This window comes from Cherax quadricarinatus, chromosome 37 (assembly GCF_038502225.1).
Source record: "Cherax quadricarinatus isolate ZL_2023a chromosome 37, ASM3850222v1, whole genome shotgun sequence".
NCBI classification, from domain to species: Eukaryota; Metazoa; Arthropoda; class Malacostraca; order Decapoda; family Parastacidae; genus Cherax; species Cherax quadricarinatus.
In genome coordinates, this window is record NC_091328.1 from 5,925,135 (window position 1) to 5,946,017 (window position 20,883).

Below are 20,883 nucleotides of genomic sequence, written 5' to 3' on the forward strand. Positions count from 1 at the left end.
TAAAAGCAATTTCAATAAAAGAGAAATATTAAAGTTTATATTCAAGAGTGACAGCATGATCATCAGGATCACAGGCTCTAGATAAGAGATGTACTTTCAATTGAGACTTGAAGTCATACACAGAATCCTGACTCTTAACACACACTGGCAACCTGTTGAACAATCTAGGAGCTACATAAGAAAAGACTTTTTTTGTTAATGATTTCTCTCCAACAGCACAAGGCTCAATCAGTCTAAAAGGGTCTGTGGTAATTTACAGAAACAGATCCAAGCCCAATGTAAAAGGTATAAGGATCTTAGCAAGATACTTTGGTTCACTAAACTTAATAGCTTTCAATGTTAATAAACAGAGTTTAAAATCAATACAGTTCATACTAGTGGAAACCCCAGTTTGGAGCATGATTACTAGTCTAGTTGCATGTTTCAGTACAGACTGAAGTCTTCTTAGTAAGTGGTTTGGCAAACCTGCTAACAAACTGCAAAAATCTATTTAAGATTATGAATAGAAAGACTACAAGATTTAGCAATTGGTTGATTTCTCCAACAAATGACAATGAAGAATTTAGGTAGATACCCAGAGCCCTCATTGATCTCATGGGCTGCAAACTGACTGTACCACACAAATGATGGTATAATTAAATCATAAATCATCAAATTTACATTGCAACTCAAAACTAAATTCCTTTATGAGAGCAAATTGTAACTCCAGCCCATCATAACTTAAAGAACCATTGGGGTGTATTACATCTTAAAAAATGTAGAAAAATTGCCATTACACTGTCAAAAACAATATTCCTTAATTAGTAGTGCAATGGTAAATCTTTCTTTGAAGAGTATATTTATGATTTCCAATAAGTATTTAAACAGAAAGGTATGTTATAGACAGATTTTTAAAACATGTTTCTTACCTATAGTGCACTGCTCTCAGATGTTGTAAGGCGGCATTTGCTGACTTAGTAACATTTGTTTTCTCTAGGTAGCCCTTCTTAAGAGCTAGCTTAAGAGCATTAGCAACTCCTTTGCTGGCATCAGGTTCTTCTTCCAAAATGGGAACAATCATGTTATCACTGATTTCCACCCGAGTGTCGTCAATCCCCACTTCTTCCCATGCTCCCCGAGGCTCCTGTGCTTCCTTTTCCTGTCAGAGGGCAAATATTTTACTTAAAATATGAAAATAAAAAAAAAAGTGAATAACCTAAAATGTACAACATATTACAAAATGGCTTCCACAATTATGAGTACCTATGGTAAGGAAGAAGTAAAAAATAAAAAAACAATAGCAGCATTAATGTACACATACATTTACCCAAACTGAAAATGCGTCTGGCTTCAGTCAAGATAGTTTTCAGAGCCATTTGAGTGCATGAAAGCTGTATGTGTATTATGATTACTGTATATTATTTTGTCAAGCTAAATTTTAAGAATAAAAATGTTACTGCAGTTTTAATTAATTAACTGCATTCAGCAAAATCAAAACTGAAGGAGAATCTGTATTATTTTATACTGTTTAAAAAAGAATTAAAAATATAGAGAAACTGTAAATTTAAGTTTATTAATGGTACCTTAGGCTGCTGTAGCTGTAGCATTGTTTGATCATCATCTGCACGATTGCCAGAGAGACCATAAGTAGGAAGGTCTCCTAAAGTGCGGCAAAATTCATCAGTAGTGTTGAGAGTCATCATAAGTACAGCTGCATCCTCTTCCATAGGTTCCAATGTTTCTTCTTGTTTCAAAGGTTTTTCTTTTAGCAGATCTAAGATCTTCTCACTGCTAGGCTGTGCAGCCTGTGCAATCTTAGCTCTCCGTGACCGTGCCAAGGCTTCTTGGAGTTCAATATCATCTTGTTCGCTCTCATTGCCTTCATCATTATCTACTTCCATTTTTACTTTTTCTGCCTCCTCTTCTTCCAGTAGCTCTCTAAGAGTTTGTGTCCGATCCGAGCTGGGTTTGCCTAGGTCATCAGCAGCAAAGCTAACCTCGTCATTATTGATTTGCAGGGTTTCCAACCTTGCTTGTCTAGCATTCCTTGAACCAAGGTGAACTAAGGACTCTTCAACTGGCTCTAGGTCATCTGCTGTTAATTTCTTTTTCTTTTTTTTCTTAGTCTTTTTAACTTTTCTGAAGCTTACCATTTCATTTTCAGTAAAGTACTCAGAAGCTAACTGGGCTTGAGGGGTCTCCAAGTTCTGCAATTTTCGCAACTTTGCAATCCTCCTCACAGCTTCTGGTACCTCATCACAAGCATACGCTCCACCACCTGCACCCAAGCGGAAACTTTGTTTCTTTTCTCCTTCAATTTCTTCATCATACTTTGTAAGAAGTGTTCGCTGAACAATGTTTCCATACTCATCAACTTCTGGAGCTTCATATTCTACCTCATCTAGCTTCATTTGTCTTCTTTTCAGATTCTGAAAGAAAACAGTAATAAAGTACAATGGTAGAAGTTATTTAAAAAAAAAAAAAAAAAAAAAAAAAAAAAAAAAAAAAAAAAGGACAATAAATTTTAGTTTGCAAGATTTCAGGTACGTCTTGCTACTTCTACTTATACTCAGGTCACACTACACATACATATATAAGCATATATATACACACGTGGTTGTTTAATATATTTATAGATGGGGTTGTAAGAGAAGTAAATGCGAGGGTCTTGGCAAGAGGCGTGGAGTTAAAAGATAAAGAATCACACACAAAGTGGGAGTTGTCACAGCTGCTCTTTGCTGATGACACTGTGCTCTTGGGAGATTCTGAAGAGAAGTTGCAGAGATTGGTGGATGAATTTGGTAGGGTGTGCAAAAGAAGAAAATTAAAGGTGAATACAGGAAAGAGTAAGGTTATGAGGATAACAAAAAGATTAGGTGATGAAAGATTGGATATCAGATTGGAGGGAGAGAGTATGGAGGAGGTGAATGTATTCAGATATTTGGGAGTGGACGTGTCAGCGGATGGGTCTATGAAAGATGAGGTGAATCATAGAATTGATGAGGGAAAAAGAGTGAGTGGTGCACTTAGGAGTCTGTGGAGACAAAGAACTTTGTCCTTGGAGGCAAAGAGGGGAATGTATGAGAGTATAGTTTTACCAACGCTCTTATATGGGTGTGAAGCGTGGGTGATGAATGTTGCAGCGAGGAGAAGGCTGGAGGCAGTGGAGATGTCATGTCTGAGGGCAATGTGTGGTGTGAATATAATGCAGAGAATTCGTAGTTTGGAAGTTAGGAGGAGGTGCGGGATTACCAAAACTGTTGTCCAGAGGGCTGAGGAAGGGTTGTTGAGGTGGTTCGGACATGTAGAGAGAATGGAGCGAAACAGAATGACTTCAAGAGTGTATCAGTCTGTAGTGGAAGGAAGGCAGGGCAGGGGTCGGCCTAGGAAAGGTTGGAGGGAGGGGGTAAAGGAGGTTTTGTGTGCGAGGGGCTTGGACTTCCAGCAGGCATGCATGAGCGTGTTTGATAGGAGTGAATGGAAACAAATGGTTTTTAATACTTGACGTGCTGTTGGAGTGTGAGCAAAGTAACATTTATGAAGGGATTCAGGGAAACCGGCAGGCCGGACTTGAGTCCTGGAGATGGGAAGTACAGTGCCTGCACTCTGAAGGAGGGGTGTTAATGTTGGAGTTTAAAAACTGTAGTGTAAAGCACCCTTCTGGCAAGACAGTGATGGAGTGAATGATGGTGAAAGTTTTTCTTTTTCGGGCCACCCTGCCTTGGTGGGAATCGGCCAGTGTGATAAAAAAAAAAAAAAAAAAAAAAAAAAAATTATGAGGTTCAGAGGTATAAAACTGCTTTACAGCAGGTTGGCTAATGCGACTTGCTAATGCTGATGCAGCAGGATACAACATGCCAGCAGTATCCTAGAATGACACTATTGATATAAAAGGATCAACATGTTTTCAGTATCGTGCAGTGGCACCACTGACAGCAAAATACAGTAGAGCCCCACTTTTACGGAGAGTTAGGTTCCAGGCTACTGCCGTAAAGCAGAAATCACCGTAGAGCACAACACCCTTTTTTCCACTCTTAAATGCATATAAATGCCAGATAACAAGTTTACACTAACATATATTAAGTTAACAGCAGAACTAGGCATTAAAAAATAATAAAAAGTAAAATACACACAGTACACTCATTACTTCCCTTAAAGTATTTGAAGTCTTAATGTAGGGTGAGAGGTGAGTAGCATTTATTGTGAAAAGTCAGGTGTGGTAGCTACCACACCTACACGAAATATATGACTTAAATTTAAAGCACCCCAGAGTTATTATTATTATTACTGTTATTATTGACATACCTAGTTCACTGAGTTTAATCATTTCTAACAACTACCCTTAGATGCCATTGTAAACGAGAGAGGAAAGAGATGCCGAGAATGTAAACAAACAGACGAACACGTAAGGGGAGTCACTCGGTCAGACAAAATGCATATTAATATGTCTACTTTTGGTTCATACATGAACATTTGCATGAATTGCTGAAGCATTTACCCTGCAATACAAATACTGTACTTACATTGCATACAAGTTGTCTTCATGTTAGTGCACTAAAATAAATAAACAGCTGAGTTAAGGCATATGAAAGGAATAATTTTCTACAGTTACTCCCCAGTAATACTATAGTGTACACACATTCTCTGGTGATGGACTAGAGAAAACATAATTGTTGCCGTCACTCCAACAAGCCGCTTGGCTGCCACATCTCGTATTTATGTCAAATTTATCCTACTCTGGGTGTATGTATCATGTTATTTGTTATATAGCAAGTTTTTCATAAAATTTTGAAAAAAATATCACAGATTAATGAAAATGTCTATATTAACATAATATACATTTAATGCGTCCCAGAGCAATAATTATTATGCATTAGTATTATTCCTAGGTAGTAGATTGGTAGACAGCAACCGCACAGGGAGGTACCACCATCCTGCCTAGTGAGTGTAAAATGGAAACCTGTAAATGTTTTATATGATGGTAGGATTGCTGATGTCTTTTTTTTTGTCTCAAACATACAAGGATTCAGGTATGTCTTGCTACTTCTACTTACATTAAGGTCACACTACACATACATATACAAGCATATACAGTGGAACCTCGGTTTTCGTATACCCTAGTTTGAATGTAAAACTATAGTTATTATCTATAAGATGTATTTTTTGTTAATATTTCCCATAAGAAATATTGTAAATCAAATTAATCTGTTCCAGACACCCAAAAATATTAACAAAAAATACATATATAGAGAATAACTATAGTTTTACATACAAACTAGGGCATATGAAAACTGAGGTTCCACTGTATATGCACACACCCCTCTGGGTTTCCTTCTATTTTCTTACTAGTTGTTATTTATTTCCACTTAACTTCATGGGGAAGTAGAACAGAAATCTTCCTCTGTAAGCCATGCGTGTATTAAGAGGCAACTAAAATGCCGGGAGTAAGGGGCTTGTAACTCTTTCTCCTGTATATGTTACTAAATTTAAAAGTAGAAACTTTCATTTTTCATTTTGAGCCACCCTGCCTAGGTGGGATATGGCCAGTTTGTTGAAAGAAAATTAGTATTATTATTATCATTCTTGTTAATGTGGCGTCTTCAAGACTGGCGAGACACTCTCAGTGATTTTAATGTGTATCTGCATACCAGCACAGTGTGTAAGTTTATTTAGGTATAGGTACACATAAGAATAATTATCAGAGTATATATAAAATCATAGGCAGTAGGTTGGTAGACAGCAACCACCCCGGGAGGTACTACCGTCCTGCCAAGTGAGTGTAAAACGGAAACCTGTAATTGTTTTACATGATGGTAGGATTGCTGGTGTCTTTTTTTCTGTCTCAGAAACATGCAAGATTTCAAGTACATCTAGCTACTTCTTACACTTAGGTCACACTACACATACATGTACAAGCATATGCATATATATATATATATATATATATATATATATATATATATATATATATATATATATATATATATATATATATATATATTATATTATATATATATATATATATATATATATATTTATATTATATATATATATATATATATATATATATATATATATATATATATATATATATATATATATATATATATATATATATATATATATACACACACAATCCTCTGGGTTTTCTTCAATTTTCTTACTAGTTCTTGTTCTTGTTTATTTCCTGTTATCTCCATGGGGAAGTGGAACAGAATTCTTCCTCCGTAAGTCATGTGTTTACCTGGAGTTTACCTGGAGAGAGATCCGGGGGTCAACACCCCCGCGGCTTGGTCTGTGACCAGGCCTCCTGGTGGATCAGAGCCTGATCAACCAGGCTGTTGCTGCTGGCTGCACGCAAACCAACGTATGAGCCACAGCCCGGCTGGTCAGGAACCAATTTTAGGTGCTTGTCCAGTGCCAGCTTGAAGACTGCCAGGGGTCTGTTGGTAATCCCCCTTATGTATGCTGGGAGGCAGTTGAACAGTCTCGGGCCCCTGACACTTATTGTATGGTCTCTTAACGTGTATCTCTCCCGCCTGCGTTCCAGGGAATACAGGTTTAGGAACCTCAAGCGCTCCCAGTAATTGAGGTGTTTTATCTCCGTTATGCGTGCCGTGAAGGTTCTCTGTACATTTTCTAGGTCAGCAATTTCACCTGCCTTGAAAGGTGCTGTTAGTGTGCAGCAATATTCCAGCCTAGATAGAACAAGTGACCTGAAGAGTGTCATCATGGGCTTGGCCTCCCTAGTTTTGAAGGTTCTCATTATCCATCCTGTCATTTTTCTAGCAGATGCGATTGATACAATGTTATGGTCCTTGAAGGTGAGATCCTCCGACATGATCACTCCCAGGTCTTTGACGTTGGTGTTTCGCTCTATTTTGTGGCCAGAATTTGTTTTGTACTCTGATGAAGATTTAATTTCCTCGTGTTTACCATATCTGAGTAATTGAAATTTCTCATCGTTGAACTTCATATTGTTTTCTGCAACCCACTGAAAGATTTGGTTGATGTCCGCCTGGAGCCTTGCAGTGTCTGCAATGGAAGACACTGTCATGCAGATTCGGGTGCCATCTGCAAAGGAAGACACGGTGCTGTGGCTGACATCCTTGTCTATGTCGGATATGAGGATGAGGAACAAGATGGGAGCGAGTACTGTGCCTTGTGGAACAGAGCTTTTCACCGTAGCTGCCTCGGACTTTACTCTGTTGACGACTACTCTGTGTTCTGTTAGTGAGGAAATTATAGATCCATCGACCGACTTTTCCTGTTATTCCTTTAGCACGCATTTTGTGCGCTATTATGCCATGGTCACACTTGTTGAAGGCTTTTGCAAAGTCTGTATATATTACATCTGCATTCTTTTTATCTTCTAGTGCATTTAGGACCTTGTCGTAGTGATCCAATAGTTGAGACAGACAGGAGCGACCTGTTCTAAACCCATGTTGCCCTGGGTTGTGTAACTGATGGGTTTCTAGATGGGTGGTGATCTTGCTTCTTAGGACCCTTTCAAAGATTTTTATGATATGGGATGTTAGTGCTATCGGTCTGTAGTTCTTTGCTGTTGCTTTACTGCCTCCTTTGTGGAGTGGGGCTATGTCTGTTGTTTTTAGTAACTGTGGGACGACCCCCGTGTCCATGCTCCCTCTCCATAGGATGGAAAAGGCTCGTGATAGGGGCTTCTTGCAGTTCTTGATGAACACAGAGTTCCATGAGTCTGGCCCTGGGGAAGAGTGCATGGGCATGTCATTTATCGCCTGTTCGAAGTCATTTGGCGTCAGGATAACATCGGATAGGCTTGTGTTAACCAAATTTTGTGGCTCTCTCATAAAAAATTAATTTTGATCTTCGACTCTCAGTCTGATTAGCGGCTTGCTAAAAACTGAGTTATATTGGGACTTGAGTAGCTCACTCATTTCCTTGCTGTCATCTGTGTAGGACCCATCTTGTTTAAGTAGGGGCCCAATACAGTGGACCCCCGGTTAACGAACTTTTTTCATTCCAGTAGTATGTTCAGGTGCCAGTACTGACCGAATTTTTTCCCATAAGGAATATTGTGAAGTAGATTAGTCCATTTCAGACCCCCAAACATACACGTACAAACGCACTTACATAAATACACTTACATAATTGGTCGCATTTGGAGGTGATCGTTAAGCGGGGGTCCACTGTACTGGACGTTGTTCTCGACTTTGATTTGGCATAGGAGAAGAAATACTTTGGGTTTCTTTCGATTTCATTTATGGCTTTTAGTTCTTCGCGCGATTCCTGACTCCTATAAGATTCCTTTAGCTTGAGTTCGATGCTTGCTATTTCTCTGACCAGTGTCTCCCTACGCATTTCAGATACATTGACCTATTTTAGCCGCTCTATTATTCTTTTCCGTCGCCTGTAAAGGGAGCACCTGTCTCTTTCTATTTTACATCTACTCCTCCTTTTTCTTAGAGGAATAAGCCTTGTGCATACATCGAGTGCCACCAAGTTAATCTGTTCTAGGCATAAGTTGAGGTCTGTGTTGCTTAGTATATCTTCCCAGCTTATATTGGTTAGGACTTGGTTTACTTGGTCCCACTTTATGTTTTTGTTATTGAAGTTGAATTTGGTGAATGCTCCCTCGTGACTAGTCTCATTATGTCGGTCTGGGGCTCCACGCATACATGTCTGAACCTCAATTATGTTGTGATCTGAGTATATTGTTTTTGATATGGTGACATTTCTTATCAGATCATCATTGTTAGTGAAGATGAGGTCTAGTGTATTCTCCAGTCTAGTAGGCTCTATTATTTGCTGGTTTAAATTGAATTTTGTGCAGAGATTTAAAAGCTCGTGTGAGTGTGAGTTTTCATCAGAGCTGCCTCCTGGTGTTATTACTGCAACAATATTATTTGCTATATTCCTCCATTTTAGGTGCCTTAAGTTGAAGTCCCCCAGGAGCAAGATGTTGGGTGCAGGAGCTGGAAGATTTTCTAGACAGTGGTCAATTTTTAACAGCTGTTCCTGGAATTGCTGGGATGTTGCATCCGGAGGCTTGTAGACTACCACAATGACTAGGTTTTGGTTCTCGACCTTTACTGCTAAAACTTCCACTACATCATTTGAGGCCTTTAGCAGTTCTGTGCAAACAAATGACTCTGCAATGTACAGGCCAACCCTTCCCTTTTGCCTGTTCACTCTGTCACATCTGTATAGGTTGTAACCTGGGATCCATATTTCGTTGTCCAAGTGATCCTTTATGTGGGTCTCAGTGAAAGCCGCGAACATTGCCTTTGCCTCTGCAAGCAGTCCACGGATGAAAGGTATTTTGTTGTTTGTTGCTGGCTTTAGACCCTGTATATTTGCAAAGAAGAATGTCATCGGACTGGTGGTATTGTTGGTACTGGTGGGGGGATTTTTTTTCTGGCATTAGTATCTGTATCTGTTGGTTTGGAGTGGAGGCCATCGACTGTGGTTCCACTCCAGGAATGACTGGATTTGGTGTACGATTTCTGCCATTTCCTGCCAGTTTTTTTTTCCTTCCTGGCACTAAAAAACCTCTCCCTCTTGAGTGGCTGTGGCTACCCAGGTTTTCCCATGGCCTGGATGTTTTGTATCTTTTTGTCCCCTTTAGATGGTGTGCCTGGCAATTTAAGTTATAGCACAGTCTTTCCTGTACTGAAGAGGTACACATTTCAGGGTGAAAAAGCTTACAGGAAGGGAGTTTGCATTTTCCTGTTGTCATATGGGCATGGCATTTTCTAGGGTGGTCATAGTTGCACGTCCCGTCTGTTTTTCCAGATTTCCCATGTCTGCAGATACCAAGTATGTGCACAGGCTTGGTTTCCGTTTGCCTTGGGTTTCTGTGACTGTATTCCCTGTTGGTGCATGTTTCCCTGTCTTATTCCTAAAATGCTGGGAGCAAGGGGCTAGTAACCCCTTCTCCTGTAGAAATTACTAAATTTAAAAAGAGAGACTTTTGTTTTTCTTTTTGGGCCACCCTGCCTCGGTGGGATATGGCCGGTTTGTTGAAAGGAGATATATAAAATATAGAATAACTTTACAACACTTGAAATTTGAAAAGTTTCCAGACATAATGGAGAGATGCAGAGCTCACAGAGGATGTAAACAAACATTGGTGCATGGAGACCATATTAGCAAATGGGGGGGGGGGGGATATAACAAGTTTTGGTCATAATTTGAAATGTCTGTATTAGCGAAACGCCGTAAAGCAGGGCCTTCCTGTGTGTGCGTTTGTAGCCAGCCGTCTCTCACCTAAGTAATTACCCTACCCCCAAAACAAACCATCACTTATTTAATAGCTATCTTACCAAAAGTGTACATACATCACAATTCAAATTAATAAACTGGCCACCGCCCACTGAGGCAGGGTGACCCGAAAAAGAAGAATCACTTTCAGCATCATTCATTGTATTGCCAGATATACTGTTCAGATGCCTTCAAACCTGCAAATATCCCCACCCCTCTTTCAGAGTACAGACAGTGTACTTTTCACCTCCAGGACTCTAAGTCTGGCTAACCAGTTTCCCTGAATCCCCTCACAAAAGTTACCTTGCTCATACACCAACAGCTCGTCAAGTACCAAAAACCATTTGCCTCCACTCACTCGTATTTAACATGCTCACAAATGCCCGCTGGATGTCCAAGCCCCTCACACACAAAACCTTTGCCCCTTCAATCCAACCTTTCTTAGGGTGACTCCTACCCCACTTTCCCTCCACTGCAGATTTATACACCCTCCAAGTTACCCTATTTTGCTCCATCCTCTCTAAATCTACAAAACCACCTCAACAACCCATCCTCAGCCCTCTGAATACTTTTAATAACTCAGTGCCCTGGCCAATGTATGGAAGCCCTGCCTCCCTTTCTTCATCAACATTTAACAGCTCCTCAAAATATTCCTGTCACCTCTCTAATACCTCCAATGACCCCACCTAATAATTCCCATTTGTCTCTAGCTGTCTCAGTGTATATGGTGGCAGCCTTATTTATGGCACATGACAATTTTCAACTGTCTTTTAAACATGAGGGCAGGTGCAATGTCTGGAAAAGATTCTATACAGTACAAGACCATATCAGTAGTTCTCTGCATGCAATAAAAAAAATGGCCTTGTAAACTAACCAAGCCTCAGGCTTGAACTAAAGCCCTGCACAACATATGATAACCTAGCACTGTAATATTCATCATTTCCTACTAAAGAACATGATTTAAATAATAAGCCTTCACTTATTCTCTTCACTAATATGGATGCATAAAATCTTCTATTATATTATTATTATTTTTTATTATCACACTGGCCGATTCCCACCAAGGCAGGGTGGCCCGAAAAAGAAAAACTTTCACCATCATTCACTCCATCACTGTCTTGCCAGAAGGGTGCTTTACACTACAGTTTTTAAACTGCAACATTAACACCCCTCCTTCAGAGTGCAGGCACTGTACTTCCCATCTCCAGGACTCAAGTCCGGCCTGCCGGTTTCCCTGAATCCCTTCATAAATGTTACTTTGCTCACACTCCAACAGCACGTCAAGTATTAAAAACCATTTGTCTCCATTCACTCCTATCAAACACGCTCACGCATGCCTGCTGGAAGTCCAAGCCCCTCGCACACAAAACCTCCTTTACCCCCTCCCTCCAACCCTTCCTAGGCCGACCCCTACCCCGCCTTCCTTCCACTACAGACTGATACACTCTTGAAGTCATTCTGTTTCGCTCCATTCTCTCTACATGTCCGAACCACCTCAACAACCCTTCCTCAGCCCTCTGGACAACAGTTTTGGTAATCCCGCACCTCCTCCTAACTTCCAAACTACGAATTCTCTGCATTATATTCACACCACACATTGCCCTCAGACATGACATCTCCACTGCCTCCAGCCTTCTCCTCGCTGCAACATTCATCACCCACGCTTCACACCCATATAAGAGCGTTGATAAAACTATACTCTCATACATTCCCCTCTTTGCCTCCAAGGACAAAGTTCTTTGTCTCCACAGACTCCTAAGTGCACCACTCACTCTTTTTCCCTCATCAATTCTATGATTCACCTCATCTTTCATAGACCCATCCGCTGACACGTCCACTCCCAAATATCTGAATACGTTCACCTCCTCCATACTCTCTCCCTCCAATCTGATATTCAATCTTTCATCACCTAATCTTTTTGTTATCCTCATAACCTTACTCTTTCCTGTATTCACCTTTAATTTTCTTCTTTTGCACACCCTACCAAATTCATCCACCAATCTCTGCAACTTCTCTTCAGAATCTCCCAAGAGCACAGTGTCATCAGCAAAGAGCAGCTGTGACAACTCCCACTTTGTGTGTGATTCTTTATCTTTTAACTCCACGCCTCTTGCCAAGACCCTCGCATTTACTTCTCTTACAACCCCATCTATAAATATATTAAACAACCACGGTGACATCACACATCCTTGTCTAAGGCCTACCTTTACTGGGAAAAAATTTCCCTCTTTCCTACATACTCTAACTTGAGCCTCACTATTCTCGTAAAAACTCTTCACTGCTTTCAGTAACCTACCTCCTACACCATACACTTGCAACATCTGCCACATTGCCCCCCTATCCACCCTGTCATACGCCTTTTCCAAATCCATAAATGCCACAAAGACCTCTTTAGCCTTATCTAAATACTGTTCACTTATATGTTTCACTGTAAACACCTGGTCCACACACCCCCTACCTTTCCTAAAGCCTCCTTGTTCATCTGCTATCCTATTCTCCGTCTTACTCTTAATTCTTTCAATTATAACTCTACCATACACCTTACCAGGTACACTCAACAGACTTATCCCCCTATAATTTTTGCACTCTCTTTTATCCCCTTTGCCTTTATACAAAGGAACTATGCATGCTCTCTGCCAATCCCTAGGTACCTTACCCTCTTCCATACATTTATTAAATAATTGCACCAACTTCTAAATGACAGTAAACCAGAAGTGACTTACTTTCTCTGCTCTTTCATCATCCACTATGTTGACATTTATGAGTGTATCTTCCTCTCCATCCAACACTTTACTATCCTTCAGGGTTAAGATAGTTGTTTCTCCAGTATCAAATCTGAAAACACCAAGTTTTCCAAGATAAAACTATTATTTCTAACTTATTTTACAATCATTTATTGCATCAATCTTTTTTTAAAACTGCCACACAAACTTTTCTAGTTATCCCTAACTCACTTTCATGATGAAACTCTCTAACATTTTCATATCCTTCCAAAAATCCTACCTGTTGGATACTCTGTTACATGTTATAGTTTAGTAATGTTTATTACCATTTTCTCTGCAATGAAGCACTCTATCTTAAACTATATATGTATGTATAATGTTTATGTATCATACACGTTTGTAAGCAGTAAAAGAGATGTATCTTCTGATACACAAGACTGATATAAGAATCACTCATTTATTGATCATTTTCTGCTTGGTACTGCTCTCTTCTCAGAGGTATCCTGTCTAGCTGAAAATGGCCTTTGAGGAAAAAATACTTAAATTTAATTTAGTGATCGTTAAAAGTCTCTTCATTTTAAGAGGAGAGGAGTTACTAAAGGTATTGTCCACATGCCTGAGGAAGGGTTCATGAGGTGGTTAGGACATTTAGAGAGCATGGATCAAAATGGGATGATTTGGAGGGTGTATGAATCTGTTGTGGAGGAAAGGTGGGGTAGGGATCATCCTAGGAAAGATTGGAGGGAGGGGGTAAAGGAGGTTTTGTATGCGAGAGGCTTAGATATCCCACAGGTATGTGTAAGCATGTTAGGAGTGGAGGCAAGTGGTTTTTATGACTTCATGTGCTGGTGGAGTGTGAACAACATAACATTTATGAAGGGATTCAGGGTAACCAGTTAGCCAGACCCGAGTCCTGTAGGTGGAAATTACAATGCCTGTACTCTGACAAGGAGGGGTGGGGATATTGTAGTTTGAGGAGGCACTCAAGCTATAATGTTGGCACACTTCTGGGAAAACAGTGAAGACATGAGTGATAGTGAAAGTGTTTCCTTTTTACTGGGTCACCCTCCATTGGTGGAAGATGACCAGTGTGTTAAAAAAAAATAAAAGTCTCTCTCATCTCAGTTCAATGTAGAATTTTTAAATTATCGTACAAAAGTCTAGGAAAATTTACATACACAGTGGACCCTCCCTTTTTGATGGGCTCTGTTTTCGCTCATTTCCGTTATCGCTGATTTTTTCTGTAAAATTACTGGCTCCGTTTTTGTTGCTTTCCTCCATTCTCGTTGGTGGTACGGTAAAAATATTAGTTCCGTTGCTTTCCTCCGTTCTCGTCGGTTGTACTGTACATGTCCGAGTGTGCCGCATGTACAACCTCCCACACATGCATTCTGAGGAGGCAGTGTCGCTTTGTTTATGGGCAAGTGAACATTATCCTGCGAGGCCATAGGGAACATTTCGTAATAATTCATTGTTTTTTGCACTTGTTTATTCTGTGTGACTGCTAAGTAAGCCACCATGGACCCAAAGAGCTGCTAGTGCCAGTCTGTTGATAAAGAATGTGAGAAACACAATAGAATTCAAGAAAAAACTTGTAGCAAGGCACTACCAAAGTGGATGAGGAAGAGAGAGGGGAGAATGTGCCTTCTTCAGTGATTGAGTGATTCTACGATATGTACAATACTAAAGCAGCAGAAGTGGATAAAGGCTATAGCGCTAGCCAGCGATAAAGTGTAGCATTAACAGTGTAGCAAGTAAGTTAAGCGATTAAGCGAGAGAAAAAGGACGACATGAAACTGACTCCTCCAATGTTACTGGAGGTATACAGGTCCACTGACAAACATACGCCGCCCTGCCTATCTTCCACCACCCTAAACCAATGCCAGCATCTCCAAGGTACAGGAAGTGTAAATATTTCTTATTTATAAATTACGTAGCTTGTTTGTCTGAATAGCGTTCGTGTCTTTTGCTGCGGCCTCCACCACCACTAATATACATGTACACAGCTTTTCTCAGTGGCCCTTATAAACCCAACACCACCACCACCACTTACTCCTCACATACGTAATGACTTATTCTATTCATTCTAGAGTATATATCATGCTTCTAAGTTATTAATATTGTTTATGTCATATTAGATGAATTGTGATAGATAAATTAGCCATGGAATATAGTTCTCTATAAAATGTATTTTTTGTTTATACTTTTGGATGTCTGAAACGAATTAACTGGATTTACATAATTTCTTATGGAGAAAATGGTTTTAGTTTTAGTCAATTTCACATTTCGCTGGAGACTGGAACAAATTAAAGACAAAATGGGAGGGTCCACTGTACTAGTCTATCAGAACACATTTTTTCAGAGATTCCCTTTATATAAATAAAAAATAAAAGGTTGTAATATAATTTTATGGTTATTTAATATATTTATAGATAGGGTTGTAAAAGAAGTAACTGCTAGGGTGTTAGGGAGGGATTGGATTAAATTATGGGGGGAAACAAATAAAAAATGGGAGTTGACACAGTTACTTTTTGCTGATGATACTGTGCTTTTGGAAGATTCTAAAGAAAAGTTATAAAGGTTAGTGGACGAGTGTGGGACAGTGTGTAAAGGTAGAAAGTTGAAAGCAAACATAGATAAGAGAAAGGTGATGAGTGTATCAAACGATTTAGATAAAGAAAAATTGGATATCACATTGGAGAGAAGGAGTATGGAAAAAATGAATGTTTTCAGATATTTGGGAGTTGACTTGTCAGCAGATGGGCTTATGAAGGATGAGGTTAACCACAGAATTGATGAAGGAAAAAAGGCGAGTGGTGCATTGAGGTATATGTGGAGACAAAAAACGTTATCTACAGAGGCAAAGAAGGGAATGTGTGAAAGTACGTATAGTGGTACTAACACTTATATGGGTGTGAAGCTTGGGTTGTAAATGCTGCAGCGAGGAGGCGGTTGGAAGTGGTGGAGATGTCCTGTCTAAGGGCAATGTGTGGTGTAAATATTATGCAGAGAATTCGGTGTGGAAATTAGGAGAAGGTGTGGAGTTAATAAAAGTATTAGTCAGAGGGATGAGGAGGGGTTGTTGAGGTGGTTTGGTCATTTAGAGAGAATAGATCAAAGTAGAATGACATGGAGAGCATATAAATCTGTAGGGAAAGGAAGGCAGGGTAGGGGTTGTCCTCAAAAAGGATGGAGGAAGAGGGTAAAGGAGGTTTTGTGGGCAAAGGGCTTGGATTTCCAGCAAGCATGCGTGAGCATGCTAGATAGGAGTGAATGGAGACGAATGGCTTTTGGGACCTGATGAGCTGTTGGAGTGTGAGCAAGGTAATATTTTGTGAAGGGATTCAGGGAAACCGGTTAGCCGGACGCGAGTCCTGGAAATGGGAAGTACAGTGCTTGCACTTGAAAGGAGGGGTTTGGGATATTGGGAGTTTGGAGTGACTATCTAAACTGTTGTATCTGGGCACCTCTGCAAAGACAGTGATTATATATGAGTGATGGTGAAAGTGTTGAATGACAATGAAAGTTTCTTTCTTTCTTTTGAGTCACCCTGCCTCAGTGGGAAACAGTCGACGTGTTAAAAATAAAAATATCTGTGGAAGCTCCATCTCAAATTTAAATTCTTTATTTGCACATGATACACAAACTGTACAAAAATGGATGACACTTAATATTGCACACAGTAAGCTCCCGGTTATGCAGAGCATTTTGGGCAAGCTTATACCTACCTAACTTAAGACTAAAAAGACATTGAAGATTTTACATATACTGCAAGTTAAGAAAGGCCCTGTGAAAGTGTACATATCACTTATGCTTGCCTAGACAAGAAATCTAGACACACTGCAAGCAAGATAGATTACACAAACATTAAGCACAGTACAATTTACTATTTGTAATTTCCTGAGGGGTTTGCTGTAGATAAGCTCAAAATTGTCAGTGAAAACTTAAATATGCATGCATGCATGTATGAGTCAATGTTACCATGCATTTATGTATGTACATACATTTATGCTTACTTATTTTGTGGTCCCATCCCCCTGAAACTAACATGTATTACTGAAATTTTATTGTGCCCACATAGGGTAACTGACCTTGAAAAATTATGCTGCACCTGAAGCCCTGACAAATCATTGTAGGAGTATTTTTTTACTTTCTGCTCTATCATCTCTTGCTCCACCAAATCACCAATGCCAAACTGCGCATCTAACTCCTCCAACATCTTGCTCTGCGGCACAAACAAAGAAACATTTGACTATATACTCACATTGTTCTTACCACATCCTATATACATATATAAGGTAACATGGTAACAAGTGGTTGCAGTTTGGGCATTTTTAAATGTGATTTTTATTACACTTTTGTACTAATTATCTTGCATTACTCACAACTTACTCCACTGTTCCACTATTAAGTGGTTTAACTAGTTCAAATTATAGTATTTTTATTATAATTATAGGAAGTGCTAAACCTGTAGAGGTTATACAGTGAGTAGGGAATGAGAAATAATTGAGCTTGATCCAAGGAAGGGTAGCTCCAATTCCTTGAGTCAAGAGACTTTCACAAGCTTAAGGGATTCAATGTTACAGCGTGTGCTGCTAAAAAATACACCTCTCTATGAATTTCAGCATAAGAAATTAATTTGCTTTTTGTCTTCAAAAACCTTAATATCTAAAAAGCAATCAGACCTAAGTTTTAGCTGCCTATCAGCAAGAAATAAGAGTAGTTTCTCAAGTCATAGCTTAAATAAATTTTAGTTTCACAATTTATAACTTATGAAACTCGTACACATCTAACATGGACTAAATTCTTCATATGAATTAGCATTATATGCAATCAAGCACAATTTTCAAGCCTGTACATTTTATTAAACATTAATTAAGGAAGAATTGTAAGGTGGTCACACTTTTGAAAAAATTTAAGTGACAGATTGAAATAACTTATTAGAAATCAGCCAAATCTCAAAGGTAGGGTGATCCGAAGAAGAAAATAGATTTACTATAAATACACCATAGCCATCTTTCCAGAAGGGCACATACATCACAAAAATAATCTTCTGAACCATATCACTACCTGATTTTTTCAAAAAAGTATAGGCACCTTATTTCTAGCCTTCAAAACTAGTCTTGTTAAGCAGTTTCCTTAAATTCCAACACACACACATTACCATGTTCAGTATCCTGTAATGGGAAAAATAAAATGTGGTATTCCATACCTTTTTTTCAGCCAGTTCTCTTTCCTTTGCCTTCTGACGTGACTTCTTTACCCAAGCCAAGGCACTCTCATCATCACTGTCGGATTCACCAAGTGTCTTCACCTTGCGCAACTTTTCCTTGATGCGTCGTTTCTCTCTCTGGGCAGCTATTTTCTCCCTCAGCTTTTCTACCTGCAGTTAGAAGTTATTTGCATTAAATATATTAAGATGTTGCATTTGTAAAAATGAAAGCAGATATTTTTTGGGTGTCCATTAACACACAGTAAAAAAGTTATCTTATAAAACAAAAGATAAAGTGTACTACATACTCACATTTAAATTGGAAATTTTGATGGAAATAATTTATTTAATAAAAGGGGTCCGACTTACTTATAGGCGAGCATACTGCACAGGAAGTTTTTTATATCTTCAAGGCTAGTCCCTGAAATTTGGATGAATAATCTTTACTTTCTCATTAACTTTAATTTGGTAATTGATTAAATGGGATTTTTTTTTATTAAACTGCATAATACAGTAGACTTTAAAAATTAAGGGCAAATTTTTCTGAAATGCAAATGATGCATGTTGCCTTAAACTTCATAGCTAAAAGACAAAAATTTTGTTCATAGCCTGCATTTTTTCACCCTAAAATTATTATCTTCCTGCCTCCCAGGAGACCAGTTGTGGGCAATTATGGAGTGTCTGTGTTTGTATATATGCAAGCCCAAATTTTTAAGTCATTTTATTTGTAGTATATATGATGTCTCTGAAGGTATAAAGATGACAACTGTCCAGAGAGTAAGATAATACCATCACATGAATGAAAACTAAAAGCCTGTAAAATATTTTACATTTACATTTACTGCTTTTCCTTTTATTATTTATTTTTTTGATACGGCTCATGAACATTAAATATCCATACTATAAACCTTATTACAGTACCTATTCACTACATATTTAGCTATTCCTTCTTGTTTATTTCTTAACAGCTTTTACATCTTTAACTTTTCCCCTCAGATACCTTAAAAAATGTGTTAGAATTCTTTCCCGGTAGCCAGAGTGTTGTAAAAGGCAACTAAATTGCCTGGGGTAAGTGACTGGTTACTCCTTTTCCTGCATGTAATAACATGAAAAAAAGCGAGATGTTGAAGTCTGGTTGTTAGATACGTGTGTATAGTATTGCTGTTGACAGTTTATCCACCTAGCAATGTATTATTGATTGTGTGCATTATATGGCATGTGGTTCTAGGGTCTGCCCACAATAGCCTTCCCTCCTTGCCAGCATCATCTTTAAGCAAGAATGAAAGGTCACTACCTTCAATAGAGGGAAGGCATGTCATATGCTCACTGCTCATGTACTGTTGCATCCATGACAGGAAAGCCACCTTCCATCTACATCCATACTCCTATGTGCTATGCAACAATGCATACACTGCCAAATACCAGCACAAGTAAAAATTATTCATACACAATTTTTTTATAAATTAAGGTATGCAATTTTGTATCAAGCCCTTCAAAAGTATAAACAAAGACTGCAAATAAGCATTACCTGTGTCCACTGCACACTTCTGGTATACTCATGATATAACTAAGTGCATAGACATTTGTACAGAAAGAGAAAGGTGAAAAATATATGTTTTTTTCTTTTATGTACCCTTAGTAAATGCACTAAAACAAATTTTATTTTCTAAGTGTACATAATAGTTACAAAATTAGGCAACATTTATTGCATACAATAGAAGCCCTTACAAAATGAAAAGACACAATACCGTGACTGGAACAATACACAAATAACTCGCACTTAAGACTGAAACTTATGACGGCGTTTTGGTCCAAGCTGGACCATTAACTAGTCACACAGAGAAGTGATAAGGGACTGGAGGTAGTAATAATGTAGTAGTGGTAGTTAGTAGTAGTAGTGGCAATTAATAGTTACTGATATGTGGGCTCAACATGTGTCCCATCTTGAATCCCACTTTGAAAGGTTCAGAACTTTTCAACTGCCCATAAATCTACTTAATAGTAGTGGGAGTTAGTAGTAGTTAGCAGTAGTAATAATAGTAGTAGTAGTATAGTAGTAGTAGTAGTATAGTAGTAGTAGTATAGTAGTAGTAGTAGTATAGTAGTAGTAGTAGTATAGTAGTAGTAGTAGTAGTAGTAAGTAGTAGTAGTAGTAGTAAGTAGTAGTAAGTAGTAGTAGTAGTAAGTAGTAGTAGTAGTAAGTAGTAGTAAGTAGTAGTCATAGTAAGTAGCAGTGGCAGTTAGTAGCAGTGGCAGTTAGTAGCAGTGGCAGTTAGTAGCAGTGGCAGTTAGTAGCAGTGGCAGTTAGTAGCAGTGGCAGTTAGTAGCAGTGGTAGTTAGTAGCAGCGGCAGTTAGTAGCAGTGGTAGTTAGTAGCAGTGACAGTTAATAGCAGTGGCAGTTAGTAGCAGTGGCAGTTAGTAGCAGTGGCAGTTAGTAGCAGTGGCAGTTAGTAGCAGTGGCAGTTAGTAGCATTGGCAGTTAGTAGCAGTGGTAGTTAGTAGCAGTGGTAGTTAGTAGTAAGTAGTTATTTAGTAGCAGTAATCTCCATGGGGAAGTGGAACAGAAGTCTTCCTCTGTAAGCCATGCGTGTTGTAAGAGTCGACTAAAATGCCATGAGCAAGGGGCTAGTAATCCCTTCTCCTGTATAAATCACTAAATGTAAAATGTAAATGTATCCTCGGTGGGATACGGCTGGTGTGTTGAAAGAAAGTAGCAGTAATGCAAC

At 38.9% G+C, this 20,883-nt stretch overlaps 1 protein-coding gene across 1 annotated transcript in view; it reads right to left on the minus strand.

The window, feature by feature from the left end:
- Window positions 1–20,883, minus strand: part of LOC128701786 (U4/U6.U5 tri-snRNP-associated protein 1) — a 39,825-nt gene that overhangs the window by 4,642 nt on the left and 14,300 nt on the right. Inside the window, exons 5-9 of the mRNA XM_053795711.2 lie at window positions 18,157–18,327; window positions 17,036–17,169; window positions 12,945–13,056; window positions 1,563–2,408; window positions 909–1,138 (exon numbers count right to left, since the gene is read on the minus strand). Coding sequence (XP_053651686.1) covers window positions 909–1,138; window positions 1,563–2,408; window positions 12,945–13,056; window positions 17,036–17,169; window positions 18,157–18,327 — 1,493 coding nt within the window. The remainder of the gene's footprint in view (window positions 1–908; window positions 1,139–1,562; window positions 2,409–12,944; window positions 13,057–17,035; window positions 17,170–18,156; window positions 18,328–20,883) is intronic.